This window comes from Amphiura filiformis, chromosome 3 (genome assembly GCF_039555335.1).
Source record: "Amphiura filiformis chromosome 3, Afil_fr2py, whole genome shotgun sequence".
Lineage (NCBI taxonomy): Eukaryota > Metazoa > Echinodermata > Ophiuroidea > Amphilepidida > Amphiuridae > Amphiura > Amphiura filiformis.
Window position 1 is genome coordinate 23,947,768 of NC_092630.1, and position 22,545 is coordinate 23,970,312.

At 43.2% G+C, this 22,545-nt stretch overlaps 1 protein-coding gene across 2 annotated transcripts; it reads left to right on the top strand.

Moving 5' to 3' along the window:
- Nucleotides 1-1,199: 1,199 nt before the first annotated feature.
- On the top strand, nt 1,200-21,706 carry LOC140148258 (N-alpha-acetyltransferase daf-31-like). 2 transcript variants are annotated; one of them, XR_011858461.1, is made up of 8 exons: nt 1,200-1,327; nt 3,464-3,621; nt 4,435-4,480; nt 5,193-5,308; nt 15,227-15,271; nt 17,824-17,911; nt 19,352-20,802; nt 20,847-21,706. XR_011858461.1 is itself a non-coding variant. In XM_072170150.1 (7 exons), the coding sequence occupies exons 1-7, from the start codon at nt 1,307-1,309 to the stop codon at nt 19,679-19,681; spliced, it is 804 nt and encodes a 267-aa protein (XP_072026251.1). In that variant the 5' UTR covers nt 1,200-1,306; the 3' UTR covers nt 19,682-21,706. The 2 variants fall into 2 exon arrangements, 1 of the variants encoding a protein (XP_072026251.1); XM_072170150.1 differs by having other exon boundaries at nt 19,352-21,706.
- The last annotated feature ends 839 nt before the right edge of the window (nt 21,707-22,545 follow it).

The window sequence follows — 22,545 nt, forward strand, 5'->3', positions numbered from 1 at the left end:
GGGCCTAGGCCTATAGCTAATTTATAATAGGCCCTACTGTCAGTATATAAATGACAGATTTCATGCAAATTGATTTTGTCTTAAATACACAGCTTTCAGCAGAACCACTAGCAGGCTATGTTAGCACAATCTATGACGATGACAAAGGTGCCAAACTCTGAATTTTGATGATTTTTACGATTGTCCGGATGAGCAAATCACTGAATGGGCCTTTTAAATAATCTCATCAAGCTCAGTGTTCTAAGGCCGGGTTTATTCAGGGATTAGTAATAGCGTTAGTGACTGGACCCTGATTTTTTTTCTGGGGAGGAAGGGGAGCGGGAGGGCCAAGGGAGGAATGATTGTTAAAGGGATATCATTTTATCCGTAAATTTTAAATCCGGCGATTCCAGCGTAAGTGCCATAAAATTAAAAAGTGTTTCTAAAAATAAATTGATTGCCAATTAGGGCCTAAAGGTGAAGTATAGGCCTACCAACAAAGTCATTAAATTATTTATTTTGTCATTAGGTATTTTTGAATTTAAAAATTGGCAAAAAACGGTAAATGACAGTAACAAATGTGCCAAAACCTGAAATTGGATGATATTCCCGGGATGATGTTTTATGAATCACATGGGCCTTTAAACCCATCGGATACTGGATATGGTGGGGGTTGCGGGTCACTGGTTTGCATAATTAGTTGCTTTTTTGTTCAGTCGTCACACCACCTGAGCTGAGTAGGTGCAAGAAACTTCATGAACCGAACTTGGAATGATGTTTGGCAGCTTTTGGCGACCGTCAGTGATTAGGCCAAAGGCCAATGGGGTTCCGCGTTTGCAATCCCCATAAAATATTTAGATATGTTTTGAACGCCCTGATGTTTGAACAATGAAAACGATCTGTCTATATCTGTAGGCCTATAAAATAGGCCTATTTTGTGGACTTTGCATAATAGGCCCTATTTAAAAATATATTGCTTTTTTTTTTTTTTTTTTTTTTTTTTTTTTTTTTAATGCAGTGAGAAAGAGACATGATGTTGCTCGCTGCTTTGGCTGAGAAATCGAAATAGAAAATTCCCCAAAATATGAGTTTCTTTTAACCTTTTGAAAAAGTGAAAAACGTTTTTGGCTCCATGATTCCCATATCCCATATGTTGAAAACACTCTTCAAAAAAATACCGACCGCGTCAATGAGAAAAACGATTTGCCCAGCACTACAAATTTTGCCTGCTATCGAACTGTGGCTATCGAAGATCGAGTGAGCTGGAAGTGCTGACTAAATTTTGTCATTTTGATCGACCAATAGTAAAAGAAATCAACATACAATCATGAATATTCGATGCGCCAAGGTAAGATCACTAACTTATTGTTTGTTTACGTTGTATCATATTTTGATTTGTCGATTGATAATGAAATAACCAATGAAACTAGAATACGCATGTCTCCCTGAATGCCGAATTCGACAGACTTTACACTATAATTATTACAGACATAAAAAACTGAAGTGATTAATTAACATGATAAAGTATGGGCATTGTTTCTGGTCATAAGGGGCTGTTCAATTATTATGAGCCCCGGGGGTGAAATTTCCAAACGGCTCGCCAAAAATAGCTTGCTCCGGATCCCCCCGCCCGCAAAAAATAGATTGCCCCCCCCCCCCTCATTCACTCGGTCAGACATCCGGAAATATTGTCTCCTTAAGGCTTTGAGGCTTTGTCCCCTTTGCACAAGCGCGCGCATAGCAACCAGCTCGAGAAAGAGGAATTGCACATGTATGCGCACACTGGTTTTACAAGGCTATTTCCTCCTTTGACATCAGCCCGACCAAGTCAATGCTCCTCTGGTCTGGCACTGCCTGCCATTGGTTTTGCCAAAAAATCTTTGCCCCCCCCCCCTTTGCACATGTATGCCAAATTTTTGGGATCCCAATTTGTAAACTTTCAATTGTCATGATTGTAGATAGGCCTACATGTTGCAGGCCTATCTACAATCCCCTCCCCTTTCGGCTCACCAAAAAAAATTCTTGCCCCCCCCCCCAATTTTGCCCTCACAGCACAGCCCCAAAAGTCGAGTTACTTAAATTATAAATTTTATATCATGTACTAAAGGAGTATTTTGCGGCCTAGCAGATTCTCTTACATTTTTTAGTACATCATGATCATATAGAGGAAATATGCGTATTTTCAGTTACCGTTTAAATTAATTCCAAAAAGTAGAGCAACCGTTTCTTTGTGCGAACAATTCTGATTACATAATAAGATGAAGGCCCACCCTAATCATTATTTCATTGTAGTGTACTAATTTATGTAATGACATGTTCATTGCACCATATTAATGACTTTAATTCAGCATTTTCAGATTTGAATTTCATGTCCTATTCCTACGAACTTATGACAGCTCCTCGCCAAGGGTGAAAATAAGAGAGCTTGTACCAGGGGCCACTTTTTTTTATGAAGTTGAAGAGCTTCACGTCTCTTGTGTCAAAAGTTGGTACCCCTTTCGGTAACACATGGAAAATTTTGAAAATTACAATGGCTTTCATCTTGCAGCTAAGTAACATCTTACTTGATGAGGCTTGTTTTCCTGAGCATTTTGACACCTTTTTAATGAAAATTGGCCAAGAAATGAGCTCGTGCTGGCCAAAATACCATTTTCAGGAAGGGGGGTCTCAAAAATATATATTTGTAATAAAATGATGTATAATTTCTTATTTTAAAGCTTTTTGTTTCATTTTGGTGTCTATTTATATGTATTTGGGGTCTGTTAATCCAGAAATTGTGTTTTCATGACACATGGACCTTCCTGTTTCTTTAAAATAAACTTTTAAAGTGTGAAAATGGCTCCTAGCCACCCCTCAATCACCAATTTATGAATTAATTAATCATAATTAAGACTGAAATAATTTTAACCTATTTTATTTGTTGGTATGGAAAGAGTATTAATTACACTTTGAAATGACACCAGATTTATCACTGTATGACAAGTATTATGGAAAATGTGGCATCATAAACACCACTGAAAGCGGAAAAGTGTTACTCCCCCTCCAAATTAGGTGTCCCAACTCATGGCGCATGACCTGTTTGCATACAAATGATACAAAATGTGAAAAATCAGTACAATATTAGCAAAATTGTGTTTATCTAGATACCTTGTGAATTTGATCTGTCTACGAATGTGACCTCTATACACATAAAAGGAATATATTTGTGTGTTGTGATCTGTCGGGTATCTGCTTGGAATGCGAAAAGTGTGAAACTATTCTACATCGATGAGCAACAGCGATTGGTTTTTAAGTGATGAGATAGAGTGCTTTTAGTTGCGTTGGGAAAAGCACGCTACCATAATGGTCAGATACCATTACCAATCCCTCGTCGCGTTGCTCAGCGATGGAGTATAAATTTAGCTTAACGTAGCGTGAAAATATCTACTTTTATAGCATTTTGAATGCTGTACTAATTGATGTGTTATTTTCATTGCCTTTGCAGCCAGAGGATCTGATGAACATGCAGCACTGTAACCTGCTGTGTTTACCAGAGAACTACCAGATGAAGTACTACTTCTACCATGGTCTGTCGTGGCCTCAGCTCTCCTACGTGGCAGAGGATGAGAATGGCAAAGTGGTCGGATATGTGCTGGCTAAAATGTAAGTTTTCATCGAGTTTCAAACTAAATTAACTTGCAGTCATTTAATTAAATGAGTCTAGATATTTTAAAAGATAGCCACTAGTATGGCACTAGGTTAAATGTAAATAAAGTAGAAGAGAGTGTAAGGTGGAGATTAGATAGCCATCTCCAAAGATATTCAATGCTTCGGGAAGTCAAAGCAGTGTACAGCAGGGACTGTCTTTTGGAATTTGCAGGAGAGCATTAAATAGCTCTTCTGGAGCCTTCAAGGAGAGCTGTTTTAGTGCATTTACAATCGGGATGTAAGGAGAGAATGGTGAACTAAGGAGAGCCAAAAATCACTCTCCTAGATATCAGACGAGGGCGAGCAGTAGCGGAGAGCAGTAAATCACTGTACATATGCTACGTTTGTCGTCGGTAGCAACAGAAAAACATTGATGAAAAAGTTGGACCACAGACATTGTATAATACTGGCCTTTAGACAAGATTGTGTTGTGTAATGTTTAGCATTCCACTGGTCTCTTAGACTTTATCATGGGGTATAGCAGTTCTTGGGATAAAAAAAATTTGATTTAAATAAAAAAAATCCGATTTAAATCAAATAAATCGATTTTTAAATTTTTTTTTTTAATTTATAAAATCGCCAACCCTGTACACTGTGTTACCTGCCATGGGTGACATCATAAACATGGAGGGTATTCCAGAATTATATATTCCATTGGGCACAGCAACATAAGCATTTTGCGTACAATATCCTGTTTCTACCATTGTGTGTTAGTCAATGTGCAATTCATAGTGATCAATTTCAATCTTTGCCTTTTATGTTTTACAGGGAGGAGGACCCCAATGAAGTGCCACATGGACACATTACATCATTGGTAAGTGTTGTCGTCAGAGAAGATTTATAAGTGGTCCCATCCAGGTACTTGAGAACCAGTCTAGTAATTACAGAGTTTCACACCATTCTTCTCTGTTGATTCCCTTTCCAAAGTTGCAATTTGATTTCAAGCACTCAAAATATATCAAAAACTTTGGTCGATAAGTGTTTTGAAATGATCCGAGAAAATTACATCGGTACCCTGTTCAAATGAACTTTTTTCCCTGTATTGACCCATATTTGAATGCTGAATCAAAGACTGGAAGTACAACAAAAACAACTTTACAAAGGGATCAGCAAGAATTATTCGGTTTGTGTTACTGAGTGAGTCAATAAAGTTACTCCTGCGTATAATCACAAAAGCACACGTCAGTCACACAATACACAAAGCGCTGTTCACGTGGGTGCTGCACCCAGCTGTGTGTAAGCCATTCTATATTGATCAATACACAATGTTATGAGTCCCGCCAATTACAAGCTGGTCAGAGTACTGGTTCTCAAGTACCCGGATGTTTCACTAGTATTATGGGACCGCATATAAATCTTCTCTGTGTTGGAGTCATTTTGTTCAGTTGAGTGAAATTGTCTCCAACCATGATCTTGTTTTTACAACGAATGAATGTATTTCTTGTGTACTTTTAATCTTTTGAAAATAAGTTATTTATAATAGAAATAGTTTGCAATTATGTGTTGGGTCTTTTTTTATTCCTTAGGCTGTTAAACGGTCTCATCGTCGGTTGGGTCTTGCACAGAAGCTTATGGACCAAGCGTCTAGGGCTATGGTGGAATGTTTTGATGCTAAATATGTGTCTCTTCATGTGAGAAAAAGGTGAGAGTTCTGGGTAATCTTTTGAAGGTAATTGGGTCTTGCTCAAAAGCTAACAGCCTCAGTCAAAAATGTTTGTTTGTCCTGAAATTGAATTAAATGCAGTTACTTTGGCCATTAGCTTTTTCAAAGCATGGCGTACGCAATAGGAGGGCAGTATTCAAGATGAGTAAAAGCCGCCAAATTTAAAAGCCTTTACCCATTTTGTGCAGCGCCATCTTATTGTGTCCGCCAAACCTTTAAGAGGCTAATATAAGCCTAATGGTACCTAGGTTTGAATTGGTGAGCATTTTAAGGTGAGTAGGTCAAAAGAGAAGGCCCTTAAGGGCTGGGGTATGAACGTTTGGACAGTATTTATTGTGGGACATTAGAGCACATCAGACATATCGAATTGCATTCTGTATACGAAGAATGCCATTCTGATATCAAATAATTTTGATTTTTTGAAATTCGCAATTTAATACACATTTTATGGCAAATCATTAAAATTGAAAATTTTGATATTTAACAGTACTTGAAGTAAACTTTATAAATCTGATGATTTATTCTTAAAGTGTATGTAGGTGGGATAAAAAACCGACGATCAATTGAAAATTTTGACCTTTCGTATTGAAGATATGGATTTTTTTTCCCAAAACACCAAAAAAAAATTAGGTCTTTTTGGGAAAAAAATCAATATCTTCAATATGAAAGGTCAAAATTTTCAATTGACCGTCGGCTTTTCCTCCCTGCTACATACACTTTAAGAATATATCATTAGATTTATATAATTTACTTCGAGGACTGTTATATATCAAAAATTTGAAAAATATCAAATTTTATAGACTCAGTACACCGGTCGATCTTACCGTTTCCGATGTTGATTAAGATACTTCTTGCATCGATCCCGAGATGCGGAAAAAACCAATAGTCATTTTGTCCCACATAAATGAATAAATAACAAAACCCCGATCCCCAGTGGACTCACCCATTCGGTGACGTCACACACGATAATCATCCTTATCCTCCTTGGTTTCTAGATGAGATAGACGTGTGGATTTTTCTTTACCAACGCTAAGTATCATTACGAACCAAAGGATTGAGATATACAGTTTGTTTGTTACACCTGAGGTAAAAACCAACCAGTATAGTACGCTAGGGAGATAGTTTTGACGACATTTTTCGGCTAGAAAAGTGACAAAAACGATCCAAAAACTTAGCTTGTATGAGTGTTTCCGTTCGTATACGGAACACACGTTTCAAAATGGCCGCCCTTAGGGCGCCATTTTATTTTTGTTCTCACGTAAAACAACTATAGCAGACTAGTAAGTTACAATAGATGTTTGTACAGTACTGTGTATACATGTATGGTGAGTGATTTTCGCTATGTTTATGGTGTGCTCTATCGTTATATCTTTCAGTACGCGTCTGATGACGAGTTACTGCTAAGAGTTCGTGGGTTTCGAAGGACCAGCCTGACAAATCTATACCCAAAAGGTTTTCAGTTTTTCATCCCTTTGTTTATATATTTTTATATCATACCACTACATCAGCGTCAGCCACTGTGCGTGGGGTCTGTTTATTGGGCTTGAGCTTGTGTTCGGGGGTAGTGCTATACGCTCCCGATTACTACAATGTCCAGGCCTTGTCAATCATGCCCTTCCCTTGTGGCAGAGTGGGACCCGCATCCACTCTGCTACACCCACAGGGATTGCTCTAAATCAAATAAGTGTGCTTCCTTTTGCATAGGCTTATCGGACATCCACTTGACGATTTAGAAAGTAGCGCTGCGTTTGGGTCTTGACACAGACAGAAGACGAAGACTAAGAAACAGAAGCCTACAGGTAAGATTGATATGGTAGGTACTAGCGCGGCCGGCAAGGGCCAAGCTAAGGTAACCTCTGGGGCTCCGGTCCCGGGCAAGCAGGCGGACCCTCCGGGGACTGCTAGCGAGCCCGAAGGCCTAGCAGCCAGCGAAAGCACTGACTTAACGTCTAAGCTAGTAGCAGGCAGCAGGGCGGTACTTGCCCTAACAGGCGAGTACCAGTCTACCAGTGAGATCTCTAGCGAGTTTCTTGCAGGTGGACACCCGTCTTGTTGCTGGCGAGCGGCGGGTCTAGCACCAGCGAAGTAGCCGGCGACGGACAGTATGCCAAGGGTACCCGGGCTTGCCTGGGTTGAATCCTAGCATACAGCGTGCAGCGGACTTGCCTCGGCCAGTCTGTAGCACGCAGCGTGCCAGTGGAACCCCGGGCTGCCTGGGTTGATCCACGGCACGCAGCACGCTTTCGTTCCCGCAAGGGTCGAATGAAAACGCGTGCATGGGTTTAGCAGAGACGATACCGGGCTAACGCTTGGTGTAGTCTTAGCAGAACCAACTGGGGTTGTCACACGGCAGCGTTCCATGGTGGGACCGCCGAGTGATTCCCTGGGCCTTGGAATGGCTGCGGCTGTCCTCCGGGACTGGCTAGCGGCTATACCGGGGTTGGGCTCGCAGTCTCTCACGGGACAGCGACCCAAGGGCAACCAGTGGCAGCTACCGAGCCGAGCGACGGCTGGACGTCAGTGGTAGCCACTATGCACGCGCCCATAGCTGCCGTGAGTGGTCCGCCACACACAGCGACCTTGGGCGAGGCTCAAGAGGTTAGGGTAGGTAGTTTGAACAGCCTGGCTGATCAACAACCCACTTATGTCCTCGAGAGCCAGCAGAGCGTGGGTGATCCATTACAGTCAATGGGTCAATTACCCTCTTATGATCGATCACTATCTATTCAGCGGAGCATGGCTCCATTGATTGATACTGCCTATTCAGGTAGCGAGGTGACTGATCGAGGGTATACACGCTCAGCTACCCGTGATACTAGGCAAGCTCCTTTTAGCCAAGGGACAGCCAGTATAGCGGGTACCCATACCTGCACGGCTTGATCCTCTAGCGGGAACGCTGTGAGGCATGGGTACAGTGGTACGCAGCCGGGAGCCCTACCGGGCACCTACGCTACAACCACGCAGGTACCGCAGTACTGCGTCCTGGTTACCACAGTCTCTGTGGCAACAGGGGGAGGCGGTACTGGTACTGCCGTTCCATGGGGTTTCCTGGTGGCGGATCCTTTCAGGGTCAGCTACCAACAGGGTATGCCCGTGGTATCCGCCGCAGGGTGGTTTCTTCCACGGTCTAGCACCGTGGCAAGTGCCGCCTAGCGTTGGGCAAGCAGTACCACCAGTTGTTACCCAACCCGGCGGCGAGTGGCTAACCCTGATACAGCTCAGGGTAGGCCGCACACTGCTATGGCTAGGGCGACAGCAGCGAGAGCGGGCGGAGCCCGGGGTGCTATCGCTAGCATCTCGGGGTCTAGCGGGAGTACTCCCTCTTCTGCTGGTGTTCAGTTGGCTAGCCACACGGTGGCGACACCTCCCTGTCCACCTTCAGATGCCCGTCGTCAGATCTCTTCCTCATCAGAGAGTGAGTCAGAGTCTGAAGGCGAGGGAAAGGAGTCGGAAGATGAAACCAGTAGCGACTCACAGTCTGATGAGACTGTGCAGCTAGCTTCAGGTATCCTTCCCCCGCTTCCCCGTGAGGAACTCGCTAGCAATGGTCTGCCTGCGGACACCGCTGAGGTGATGAGCCGTGTGGCCCAAGGTTTGGGCCTGGCTTTCTCTCAGGAGGAGTCCGTTCAGGAGGACCAGGGCATCTTTCAGTAGGATGCCCAGCTAGCGCGTCCACACAAGGGTCGCCTGCACTTGCATTCCCGGCGGACCTCAAGGGTAGGTTTCAGAGGGCTGTCAGGCTCGCTGGAGCTTCGACGCCGCGTGCTTGCACGCTTCCACTGCGTGTTTCGCAGGAGGACTACTGAAACCTACCTCAGGGTCCCTGACATGGATCCAGACGTTGCTGCGCCTGCCGCTAGCGGCCAAGGCGCCGGTCGTTCTCCCCAGTGGGAGGAGGAGCTAAAGCTCATCGATAAGCGAGCACGCCGCTATCAGAGTCTCTAGCGTCGCTACCACGCTTGCCGAGCACCTCGGTAGGAAGGTAGCGAACGACCACGGGCAACGTCGAACTCTTCCATGAGGTTAATCTGTTAGCGGTGCTAACAGCTAACCTCAACGAGAGTTCTATGGGCCTAGCCCATAGGATGTCATCTCGCCGCCGAGAATGCCTGTCTGTCCCTCCAGTCAACTTACGGCTCCGACTTTGCTGAAGCAATGAAGAAGTCAGACTCGGTGGGACAGGGGCTACTTTTGGACAGGCCTTTGCGCTACGGTGGAGGACCGGGCAAAGAAGGCCACCAATGAGAGCACTCTGAAGAAGTCAGAGGCTGCCCTGACCAAGGGAAGGGCAGTAAGGCGAAAGAAGAAGCACAAGAAGAAGAAGTCTTCTAAGCGTTCTTCAGCGCCAGCTCCGGCTTCAGCAGGCCGAGCACCAAAGACTACACCCGAGCCCGAGACTACTCCAGCACCTCCCAAAAAATCTGGGAAGCGCAAGAGTAGTGCTGGACCGTATGGCAAGCCCCCTAAGAAGAGCCGTTCTTCTAAGGGTGGCAAACCAGATCGGTCCTGAGGGCACGGCGGTCGACAGTCCATGCCGGCAGGTTTGGACTTCCCACAGGGATTCCCCTGTGGGCGGCCGCATGTGCATTACGCCCAGAGATGGCATGCCATCTCACCGGGCGCCTGGGTATTGTCAGTGGTCAGTGGGGGTTACAGGCTGGAATTTACCAGCCACCCCTCGTGCGCCTGCACGATTCAGAGGTCCACGGTAGTGCCGCCAGACGGCCCCCAGCGTCGGGCACTACTGTCAGAGGTCACTCAGCTTCTCACGAAGCAAGCGATTGTCCCGGCTCTACCCCCCTTTCACCAAGGGGTTTTGGAGCACTTTTTTCTGGCTCCAAAGAAGACCGGCGATTGAGGCCATTCTGAACCTCAAGCCGTTGAACGAGTTCATCAGGCCCAAGAGGTTCAGAATGGAGACTCTCGCTTCGGTGCTAGCCTGCCCCATCAAGGGTATGTGGGCGGCATCGCTAGATCTCTCGGACGCATATCTGCATGTTCCGATCGCACCTCAAGATCAGAGGTTTCTACGCTTCAAGGTACAGGGTCAAACTTACCAGTTTCGATGCCTGCCATTCGGCCTGTCCACCTCCCCCAGAGTGTTTACACTCCTGGTCAGGGCGGTGGCAGCGTACCTGAAGCGCAGGGGAGTCAACATGTGTTGCTACCTGGACGATTGGTTCATTTACGGACGCACCCCACTGGAGACACAGTGTCTCGTGGAGTTAGTAGTCCGTGCGGTGCGGGACCTGGGATTTCTGATCAACGACAAGAAATCCAATTTGGTCCCGACGCAGACACCACTATTCTTAGGGGCCCAGATCAACCTCAAGGAGGGATCGCGGCGCCCTCACCCGAGAGGGTGACGAACATGGCGAGTGTGCCCGACTCTTGGCCGAGTCAGAGGGAGCACCCGCTGTGGCATGGATGAAGGTTTTGGGCCTTATGGCCAGTATGGTAGACCTCGCACTGCACTGCCGCTTTCACATGAGGCCTATACAACTACACCTTCTAGCCTTTTACAGGCCCAGTCGTCACCCAATATCCCTCGCGGTTCCGATGTCGGAGATCGCGCGAGAGGAACTCTGGTGGTGGACCCATCAGCCCAATTTGACTCAAGGTGTCAGGTTCCCTGCACCAGCGGTAAAAGGCCACGTAGTGACGACCGACGCGTCAAAGCTGGACTGGGGGGCCATCCACGGGACTCAGTCTCGGCCTATGGTCGGCCACGGAGACGGAGTTCCATATCAACCTTCTCGAACTTTGGGCAGTGGAGAGAACTCTCCAGCATTTCGAGAAGGTGATCGTGGATCTCATATCGTTGTCCAAACGGACAACACAACAGTGGTGGCCTACCTCAACAGACAAGGGGGCACCAGGTCACCACGGTTGTGCCTGCACGCACTACGCCTGATAGGGTGGTGCAAGGCCAGGCAGATTACGCTTGAGAGCGATGCACATAGCGGAGTCACCAACATCCTCGCGGACGATCTGTCACGAGGAAAGGTGTCGGGACCTACAGAATGGTCCCTTGCTCCGCAGGTCGCCCAGACGATCTTCGAGGTGATGTACCACCCTCGATAGATTTGTTCGCATCTCATCGCAATCATCAGCTGCCGGTGTACTGCTCGAGGGTCGCAGACCCACAGGCATTCGCCGTGGGCGCTCTGTCCGTGAGACTGGGGAGGAATGACTGCTTACGCTTTCCCCGATCTCACTGCTCGCAAGGGTGGTCACCCAGATAGGTAGGGAGGATTGCAACGGCATTCTGATAGCACCGTTCTGGCCGAAACACCTGTGGTTTCGACCGATGGTGGATCTACTAGCGGCACAGCCGCGAGTACTCCCCGAGTTACCAAATCTACTTCGGATGCCCGGAGGAGAGGTACCAAGTCTACCACTAGAGCACCTGCAGTTAGCTGCATGGCCCTTATCAGGAACGTCGCGGCGGAGGGAGGCTTTTCATCAGAAGCTGCTTCTCTCATCGCCGGGGTAGACGAGAGTCTACCCTCCGTGACGTATAGTCAGCGTTTGGCTCCCTACTACGCATGGTGCGATGAGAGAAATACATCTCCCACTAGAGCCCCTGTGCCTCTAGTGGCAGATTTTCTGACAGAAAAGTTCAGGTCAGGACTTCAGCAGGCAACGATAGCCAACTATAAGTCAGCCATTCTCTCGATTCATCGGGATTTGAAGACGGGTCGACTATCAATTCAGATGGGTCCCTAAGTCTTCTTCTCGACGGTATGTTCAACGAGCGCCGCCGAAAGGAAGGTGGTCCCTCCATGGGACCTCAACACAGTCTTGGAGTATATTAAGGGTCCCCTTTGAGCCCCTGTCAAAAGCGCGACCCTTAAATACGCCACTCTTAAGCGGCCTTTCTTCTGGCGTTGGCTTCGGACGGCGCTGCTCAGAGTTGCACGCAGTCTCAAGTCAGCCTCCGTGATTACTAACAACGGAGCGACGCTGTTTCTTCGCCTCGGATTTCCTTGCAAAAATGAGCGAAGTACATTCCGACACTCGCCCTCTTCCTACCCAGTATTGGGCAGGGTTCGCTAATAGTCGAAGACAGGTTGTGGTGCCCGGTGAGGGCGCTACAGCACTACCTTGGCCGAACACAAACCTTAAGAGGGGCTCATGACCGCTTATTTATCACTCACGCCAGAACCGCACGGTCCAGCCGCTAAACAGACTCTGGCACGGTGGCTGGTCCAGGTGTTGGTGGACTCGGGGCGACAAAAGACGCCGCCCCAAGGCCCACTCAACCAGATCTATCTCATCTTCGTGGGCCTACCATAGGGGGTCCCCATTGAAGAGATTTGTCAGGCTGTGTCTTGAAGAACCCGTCGTCCTTTTCCACGGTTTACTAAAAACGTAAACCAACGCACCAGGCGATAAGTTCTCCAGGGCTATTCTCTGGGAGATAATATGGTGGTTGGGTATCAGGTGTTTTATGGACAATCAGAATTCCAACATGGTAAGAACCAGTGTTTCTATTCTTAACCACTGCACTTTCAGTTCAGGGTTTTTGTCTGTTCACGTAGTCTTTCTGTTTCCGGCCGTGAGGGGGGGGAAATAGTTTGACCTCGCGATTACCATGCCACCCACTCTCCCGATCCTTATCAGATGCTGGCTAATCTTGTACCTCCATCCGTCGGTTACTTGCTAGATCGATCTTTCAGATGTTGATGCAAGAAGTATCTTAATCATCATCGGAAACGATAAGATCGACCGGTGTACTGAGTCTAGTCCCAAACAAAATGTTTGGTAGACTCATAACCGGTGCGATCTTACCTTTCCGATGTTGATTATCCCGACCCCGCCGCCCCTACAAGTTTGGCCGAGTAGGGGCTGCCCAAGTCGGATAAGGGATGATTATCGTAGTGTGCGTCACCGAATGGGTGAGTCCACTCGGGGATCGGGGTTTTGTTATTTATTCATTTATGTGGGACAAAATGACTATTGGTTTTTCCGCATCTCGGGATCGATGCAAGAAGTATCTTAATCAACATCGGAAAGGTAAGATCGCACCGGTTATGAGTCTACCAAACATTTTTGTTTGGGACTAATTTGTCATAAAATTTGTATTATATTGTGATTTTCAAAAATGAAAATTATTTGATATCAGAAAGACATGCTTCAGATTCAGAATGCAATTCGATAGGTCTGAGGTGCTCTCATGTCCCACAAAAATACTGTCGAAACGCAATAAACGCTCATTTTAGATCCCTTAATTTAACTATCTATTCAAACTGTAGTCTGTATCAGGCGGCGAGTGGCATGGTAGAGCCGGCAACTTGTGAAACCGCCCTGCCCTATGGCATTTTCCATATACTCGGTTAGCCTCAACGGTTTTAGCTTGTATTTATATTATTTATTAACATGGGCCTATTTGTTTGTGATATTTCAAGCGTTTTAAAATTTCAAAATAATCCCATTCAATTACACGGTTGACGATGGAAATTTACTGAATTTAGAGAATGCACATCATTCACCACCTGGTCTGTATACATTTCTCAAGTCAGTAATTTACACATTGTTTTTTATTGTACCGGTATCTCTAAATGTGATGATGAGAAGTAATATAAAAGTAGGGTGGCCACAATGCTATAATATTTACAGTAATTTCTTGGCCAAACTGGAACACAATAAACGCTAGTGGCTCCGCGATAAACACACGCGAATATAGCGCGGTACAGAAGAAAGCATACACGCGACTTGCATTGCGTACACGCTTAGTACGCTACATGGACGCAACTCACATGTTCCAGTTTGGCCAAGAAATTACTGTAAATATTATAGCTATTGTGTGTACCCCTGCCTACATACACAAATGTATGGTGAAAATGTAACAGATTCTGCAGCAGTTGGAAAACTTTTGGGCATTTTGAATTCCATATAATTTGTCTCCTAGTAACTTCTGTGCAAACCCGACTACCTAATTAGATAGAAAATATTCTGCTCGTAATGAAGGTGAATATAGCATTTCTGTACAGTCACGCATAAAAAAGTTACGCACAAAATAATTTTTTGTCATCAAGTAAAACTATTTTCCCAAAGATGTACAATTATGCTATATTCAGTTTTACAATCTAGACCCTCAGAGCAAAAAAAAAAAAAAAAATCAGACAATTTGGTTGTGTAGTTTAGGAAATACAGGCCTTTGAAGGTCAAAATTGGCACATAATAAGCGCCTCAACGGTGAAAATCACATATATTTACCTTAAAAGTCCTGGCAAAAGAGTTATTTTTGTGATTTCAGCCATTTTAAAAATGTTGTAAAGAAGCAAATATAGCAATTATGACCCTGGATTTTTAATATTTGCATAAATGAACATTAAATAAACAAAAACAATACATCTCGTGCCTTCTTTGGCTTTATTCCCACAATTATCGCTCCGTGAATATGCAAATTTATGACAAAATCAGGATTTTCCTAAAATGGGGTAAAATGGCCAATTTTGTGAATCTTTAAAAGGCTGTATCTTCAAGCAACGGATTGTCCGATTGAGTTGATTCAAGAAGTTTTTTAAATCATTTTGCAGCAGGAACAATCCTGACAGAAAAAGTAATTCCAGGGGTGGGTTTGAAATTTTCATGTGACCACCCTAATAAAAGTATACATTTTCAGAAAGGAAATGATGCAAGGATCCAACTACCAGTATAACAGATTCCTTCAAAAATTAAACAGGTTTTGAGAAAATCTCAAAATTTGATTCTACTCTACTGATTCGAGGAAGGTTTAAATCCCCAAGCTTTTGGGTCAAAGGTGAAAAATGGGACAAAAGATCGAATAGGTGATCTATAATCTATTTGGGACTGCCATCTGTCATGTAAACATGTTGCTTTTATTTTCAATAATTGCTGACATTGGACATTTTGTCTTATATTTTACAGCAACCGAGCAGCTTTACATCTTTATGAAGATAGTTTGAAGTTTGAGTAAGTAGTGTCCTATTGTTCATTTTATACTATGAAATGAAGTTTATGATTGTCAAATTGGGGAGACCATATATTTGTGCGCGTTGTTTTGGTAGTTTTTGTGTCTAAACAGTTTTAGGAATTGAGGAATTCTCACGTTTCACAATACAATGCGCCTCCAGCGGTCGCTGGGTCAAGGCCAAAATACGCAGTGCATCATGGGAAAATGAGTCGACATCCAAAGCCCGCATAATACGAATACAATACAGGAACATGCATCATTGTGGGTTTACAATGATGTTACATGTGAATGCACACTAAAACAACAATTTACAACTATAGTAGATCCATTTTTGTCTCGCCTGATAAGGCAGGAGACTATATAATCACTTTTCCGTATGTAGGGGTGTGGGGGTGTGTGTGCGTGTGACAAATTTGATTAAAGTTTTGGTTTTCGCCTATTTTCTCGGAGACTAGGAGTCGCACGTTTCTCAAACTTGGTGGGTGGGTGCATCTTGACCCGAGACAAAACCGGTTTGTATTAGTTAGTGGGTTTTTTTGTTTGTTTTATTTCTTCTTTAACCTGGGACACTCAATCAGTTGAAAACACAATTAATCATCTGTTCTTCCTTGAGGCCCAGGGTCAAGGTCACTGAGGACCTCTAGAGGTCATCTGAGGTCAAATTAGTAAAAACTGTCGTATGGGCATGAAACTTGGTAGGTACAGTCAACATTTCAAGCCAAATTTTTTGAAGGTCATTTCAAGGTCACCAGGGGTCATCTGAGGTCAAATTAGTAAAAACTGTCGGATGGGCATGAAACTTTGTGGGTACAGTCAACATTGAAAGCCAAATTTTTGGAAGGTCATTTCGGGGTCACCAGGGGTCATCTGAGGTCAAATTAGTAAAAACTCTCGGATGTGCATGAAACTTGGTGGGTACAGTCAACATTTAAAGCCAAATTTTTGGAAGGTCATTTCGAGGTCACCAGGGGTCATCTGAGGTCAAATTAGTAAAAACTGTCGTGTGGGTATGAAACTTAGTGGATATAGTCAACATTTAGAGCCAAAGTTTTGGAAGGTCATTTCAGGGTCACCAGGGGTCAAATTAGTAAAAACTGTTGCATGGGCATGAAACTTGGTGGGCACAGTCACCATCAGCCAGATAATCGTGTTTAGCCGATAACCGCCAAATTCATTTACCTCTACCAAAAGTAATCACAAAAGCAGGCGGTTGCGAAAGCAGGCGAGACTCGTGGTTCGAGAACCGCCTTGTCTATCTATTGATCACAGGGAATCCTTTGTGGAGCTGTTTTTAACATATTTATTATCACACTCGCATGAAAATTCAATAGCAGCTAGAATGGCAGCTAGAATTTAACTGCCAAAAGCAACCGCTGGCGGCAAATCGTATTGTGAAACGCGAGAATTGTAGAGGTTCATAGCTATATTGATGTAAACTACAAAATAACATCACCTTTGTTGCTTTCAAGATTAGCTCTTAGTGTGTTGAGATTGAAATGATTGATTTACAGACCCAAATCCATGTTACAAAGACCTTACAAAAGAGAGCCCTGTAAAATTTTCCATTTTAAAAAGATATTTTTCAACATGTCTGAAAACACAAGAAAATATGAGAATTTGTTGATTTAAATTACAACATTAATACATTTTTTTAAAGTTAAGCTAAAAGTTTTATTTTGACATTGTAGAATGTACAATTACAAAAGAAATTTTACAAATATTTCACAAATTTAAAATTTCACGCCCTTTTCAGTGCATACACAGTCAAGCTTTTGAATGCTGAAATTGCAAATTTGTCCAATATTCAACAATTATTGTGACATGTGAAGCAATCTGTAATACCTATATAGGTGTGATAAACTTACTGGTAGACTCGTCTCAACATAAATTTGTGGATCTTTTATACGGAACATTGGACTCAATTTCACTTCCAGCAATTGTACAGGTCGATCTAAAGTAGCAAAAATCTAGCACATAATTAGGAAGAGAGCATTGTGATTTGGTCTGGCTTCACTTGATTTGCAACCTGTAGTGCAATAATTATTCTTTGGTTCACCTCAATTTCGGTAGTGGTATCAATGCCTTTTCAAGGTTGCGCTGCAAGCATGTCGACAAATCACCCTTGCAGTGTTCGAAATTTTGGTTGTCCGGGACAACTAAAAAAGTCGCTGGACAATCAAAGATACTGATTCTGTTGTCCGCCGGACAACCATAAATTTGTAGCCAAAACTCACCTTTGTATGTGTATCTTTAAATATTCCAAGATCGGACAACCAAAAACTTAGACGGACAACCATAAATTGTAACCTGGTTGTCCGTGGGACAACCAATTATTTTTCCTTAATTCGAACACTGCACCCTTGTATGTGTGCATGAACACTCTGCGCGATTAAACACACACAATTATTCAGTACTGTGACCAGTGAAGCATGCACTTACGTCACTAGCGAATTTGAGGCGAGCCAATGTATAATACAGTACGATTTGAACAGTATTGGTGCATTAATGGTCAAAGAATATCATAATCATATGCCTTTTTTCCCTTTTTCAGGATAAGTGAAATTGAGCCCAAGTACTATGCTGATGGGGAGGATGCGTATGCTATGAGGAGGGATCTAGGCACCTTCCCTAATGCTATTGTAAGTACCATATCGTAACCACTCGGGTATAAGCCCACTCCCCTAGATGCCAGATTTCACTTCAAAATGGGGGTGGGCTTATACCCTGGGAGGGGCTAGTACTTGAATTTAGAAATAAGAAAAATCATCCCCGGGAATCATCCTCATTTGTACATGCCCAATGTACCAGTAATTTCTATCATTTATGTCAATTTCTTAACATTCTAAGTGTGGAATGTTAATTATCAGCTGATATTTTTTTTTATTTGTTCTTAAATGTGAGAGAAAAGCATTGATTTAAGAATTTGGCCAAAATTTAGTACTGGGTTTATAGTCGAGTGCACCCTTGTTCCCAGAATGTTTTGAAAAATAGGGGGTGGGCTTATACCTGAAGGTGGGCTTATACCCGGGTGGTTACGGTAATAGATATAAATTAAACTTACTTACTTTACTTTTATAATCAAACTTTACTTTTCCTTCTGCTTGTACCATGGAGTGATCCCCAGTTGTGTCACACTCTTCTTAATACCATTTTCCACCATTTAACACAGAAGGAGAACCGTGACTCGACCACCATCTTGATACAGGAATGGAGCAAAAATTGGGGGTATTTGGTTTCCTTCGGAATGCGCTTGAGGCATCCGTTGTTGTGCAAGCGCAACATGGATGATGGGCGCATTTGAGAGACGTACTTGATGCGACCTGCACCCAAGTACCAAGACACTTTAGATGAGACACAAGGACCCGAATACCCCCAATTTTCTCCCCATAGCTGATGGCGTGATTGTATGTGGTGATATAGGGAGTCCCGGTTCTCTTTCTCCAATTCTGTGCCATTTTCCCATCTTCTTTGTCTCTGAGTCTCTGTCTTGGTTTGATGGCTAGATATCATACTGTGATTATGCTGAATGGGATCATGATGCGTCCAAACAATTTAATTCTTCCATGGTCTTCAGTAAACTCCAAAGTAGGCCTTGTGCCTACTATGTCAGTAATTACTAACTTCAATTTTGTGATCTTATCTATCCTGGTCTTATTTGCTGCTTTCATTTCACTAGTGTTGATCTTCCATTTAGCTTTCTTAGTCATGAGCCATGTTTTGAGCCTGGAAGCATTGAGTAGATGTACAGATGAGTTTATTAGTTTCCTTTTAACGTCCATGTTGATGTCAGGTTGGGAAGGTATATACTTGTAGGGGACAGGAGATATGTGACATAACATTTGTTCGCTTTTAATATTTAACTGGTCTTTAGCTCCCTGTCCGCTTTCGCCATCTTCTGTGAAGGGTGCTGTTGTTTACTTTGATGTCCAAGCAAGAAATATAATTTGGTTCTTTATGGAAAATTTAAAAAAATGTTTGATAGTATTTGCAGATTGTTGATTGTAAAGTGAATTTGATTGATTGGTTTACAACAACAGTGGCTTTCTATTCACACATTGTCTTAAATTGCATATTCACAGAGACGCCCAAAACCTGACTCCAGAGTGAAAGACACACCCGAAGAGAAAGAACCAACTACCAACGGTACCGGCTCCGATAGTAAGGAAATTGACCCGGCACATAGGGAGGGGACGTCAACCACTACCGCTTCAGATAAACCCAAATCTACCGAGCCGTCGCCCTCATCGGGTGGGGGCAAAGGAGGAGCGGGACAGGGAGGAGGTGGAGGAGAACAAAAACCTGCCAAGGAATCCAGACGGAGGAAGAAGAATAAGGATTCGGCGGCGAAAGGGGAGCACAAGTCACCGGATAACCGAGATACAGTGAAGCAAGCAGAGACTGTCGATTGATAAGATTCTGTATGTAGGAAATTAGAAGTCAATCACGGTATGTTATGTGATTGACTTGGGTGATTTAGTTAGGTTTAATTTGAGGGATATATAATCACAATAACATGAAATTTAGTTTCATGTAACAGATAATTTGTACACAAAGAGAGGTTATAAGATTAGGAGAGATTGGGACTCCATACGCTGGCGAAGTTAGGTAATAATATAGAAATAGGTGAAAACTAGTTTTGAATATACCGCGCTGCACTGGTACGTTCACAGGGTACCTCTGCATTGAAACATATCATGCTGATCACTCGCACCTGTAAGATTAGTATCTTGAAAAGACCGGTATTGTATTCAATCTATGATTGCAGACTTACACAGGTGATGAGTTCAACCTGGTTCTAGTGCAGCGTGATATATTCAAAATTGTTTTCACCTATTGTTATGGTAGTAAATCCGATTTATTATGTCACTTCACCAGCGTATAATAACCCTGTGCATAATGCTATATCAGGAAATTTTGCCATTTTGGATTGTCACACAAGGAGATTAAAAAATAGCTGCCTGTGGAATTTATTGACCAAGGTCCAAAAATATAGTGCTGCATCTTTAAGTGTGAAAGCTGCAAAAGGTGTGGATGTAACATTGAGTGGGTTATCAACACAAGGCAGCACACACTGCAATTTTTTCAGATGTATGGGAAAACATTACACAGGTGCACTATTTTCCCCTCCATGAATGACACACAAACATGGCTGAGTCTGAGCTCTCCTATTCTAACTTCTTTGGTCTTACACCATGACTATGGCGACCTTTGTTGTTTACACAGTAATGCAACATTGGACAGGCCATGAAATTATAAATGTTTTAAATTGAGCCCTTTCCAATTCTTTGCAATGAGCAAAAAAACTACTTGCAACTGAAACTTGTGTCATCGACTGAATAACTAGCTAGCCCTGTTAAAATTGGTCTGTGCCAACAGAAATTATGGGTCTCAAAGATCACAGAAATTAATACCCTTGCAAACAGTTATGATACACAACCATCTGGCATGAAAGCTAGAAATAAAGAAACTACCTTGTGTCTGACGACCCTGTCAATCAAATTCCCCATGGCCTGTAATTGGTCAGTTTCCCGTAACTGACGAAGGCATTGCCCTGGTTATACAATACTAAAAAAGGTAAAGGAGTCGAACCTGCATTTTCTTTTTACAGGAGTGTCCATCTCTCTTTCGTTGGCCATTAGGCCAGACTCCAGCATGAAATGTTGCTGTGGGGGGATCGTCACACCTCCTCCACAGCAGGCTATTACCTTCCCAGGATTTAAGAATGCCAGTACCCATTTATACACCTGTGTGGAGAGGAGTAATTGAGATAAAGTACCTTACTCAAGGGCACAACACGATGGTGCCGCCGGAGCTGGAACCCGCAACTTTAGGATTATGAGTCGGAGCCCGTTCCACGCAGCCACCATGCTCCCGCCAGGGTTGCCAAAAGATTTCAGCCCGAATCGCGGGTCAAATAATCAAAAAGTCTCCCAATTTTTCTCTTTACCATTGGTTTCTATGGGGCAGGAAACTGTCGGAATTCGCGGGAGCTAATGTTGAAAAGTCGCCCAATTTTTTTCTTAACCATTGGTTTCTATAGGACAGGAAATTGTCAGAAGTCGCTGGAAAAATCTTCAAAAGTCGCCCAATTTGGCTACCAAATCGCGGGTTTGGCAACCCTGGCTCCCGCCATACGATACTAACCAGTCGCAGGCTGTGCTGGAGTTTGATTGACAGAATCAGACACAAATTTGTTTTTTATTTCCCCAACTTTTCGTTACATTACTAGTCAAACTAACCACATGCACTAAACAAGAAATCTATGTAACTTACTTGTTTACTTGTTTTGAGGAAAATGCTCATAGTTCAGACAATTCTTGGCCCTGTCAAGTCAGTTTACCATAAATTATAACTAATATAAGATCTTTTTCATAGATAACAATGTAGTGCAAAAGAATTTGTGAAATAAAACACTGAACTCAGATTATTTTCAAGTTTTATGATTAATTTATTTCTTGTCTATCTTAGAATAAATAGGCATAAAAATAGCACATTTTGGAAAATAATCTCATTTAACTACAATGGTAAGAATGGATTACTGGATTATGGTCAGTATTGCATAATGTGGAAGATACAAAAGCTAATAGTAACTTTTATCCTGCTTAAGGTGGCTTGGAGGGTGTTTGCACTCAAATATTTAGACAAATTATTCAAGAAAAGTTGAAGTTAAGCTGATGCACATAAGCAATGGTATCCCAAGGCTTGATATAATATGGGGGTCATTTCCGTCCCATGTGCATGATTTTTCTTGGGTGGGAATATGTCCTAAACATTCTTCTTGATATATTTTTGGCTTCAACTCAAAAACTATGGAAATATAAATGCGATTATTGGCTTTCTTGACTCATTACCTACATGAGCAATATTTTTATACAATTATAATTAAGAACAATAAGAGAACACTGCAGTTTTAAGTTAAATCAGGGACTGCTTTTTGAGGAGAGCGAAAGCAATTGCGCTCTACTGCTCGGGCTACTGGCTACTGCTCTCCTTAAATCTGATATAGGAGAGTGATTTTTAGCTCTACTTAGTTGACCATTCTCTTCTTACATTCTATTGTAAATGCTCTAAACAGCTCTCCTTGAAGGCTCCAGAAGAGCTTTTCAATGCTCTCCTTCAAATTCCAAGAGACGGTCCCTGGTTTGGATAAAACTGGAAAATATAGCTCCTGCCATCCCACTCGCCTTAAAAATGATTACACATAGACGATGTTTCTTTATATTAAGGGATAATAATATTTTATCAAAGACAGATTATTCTAAAGTTCCAAGGG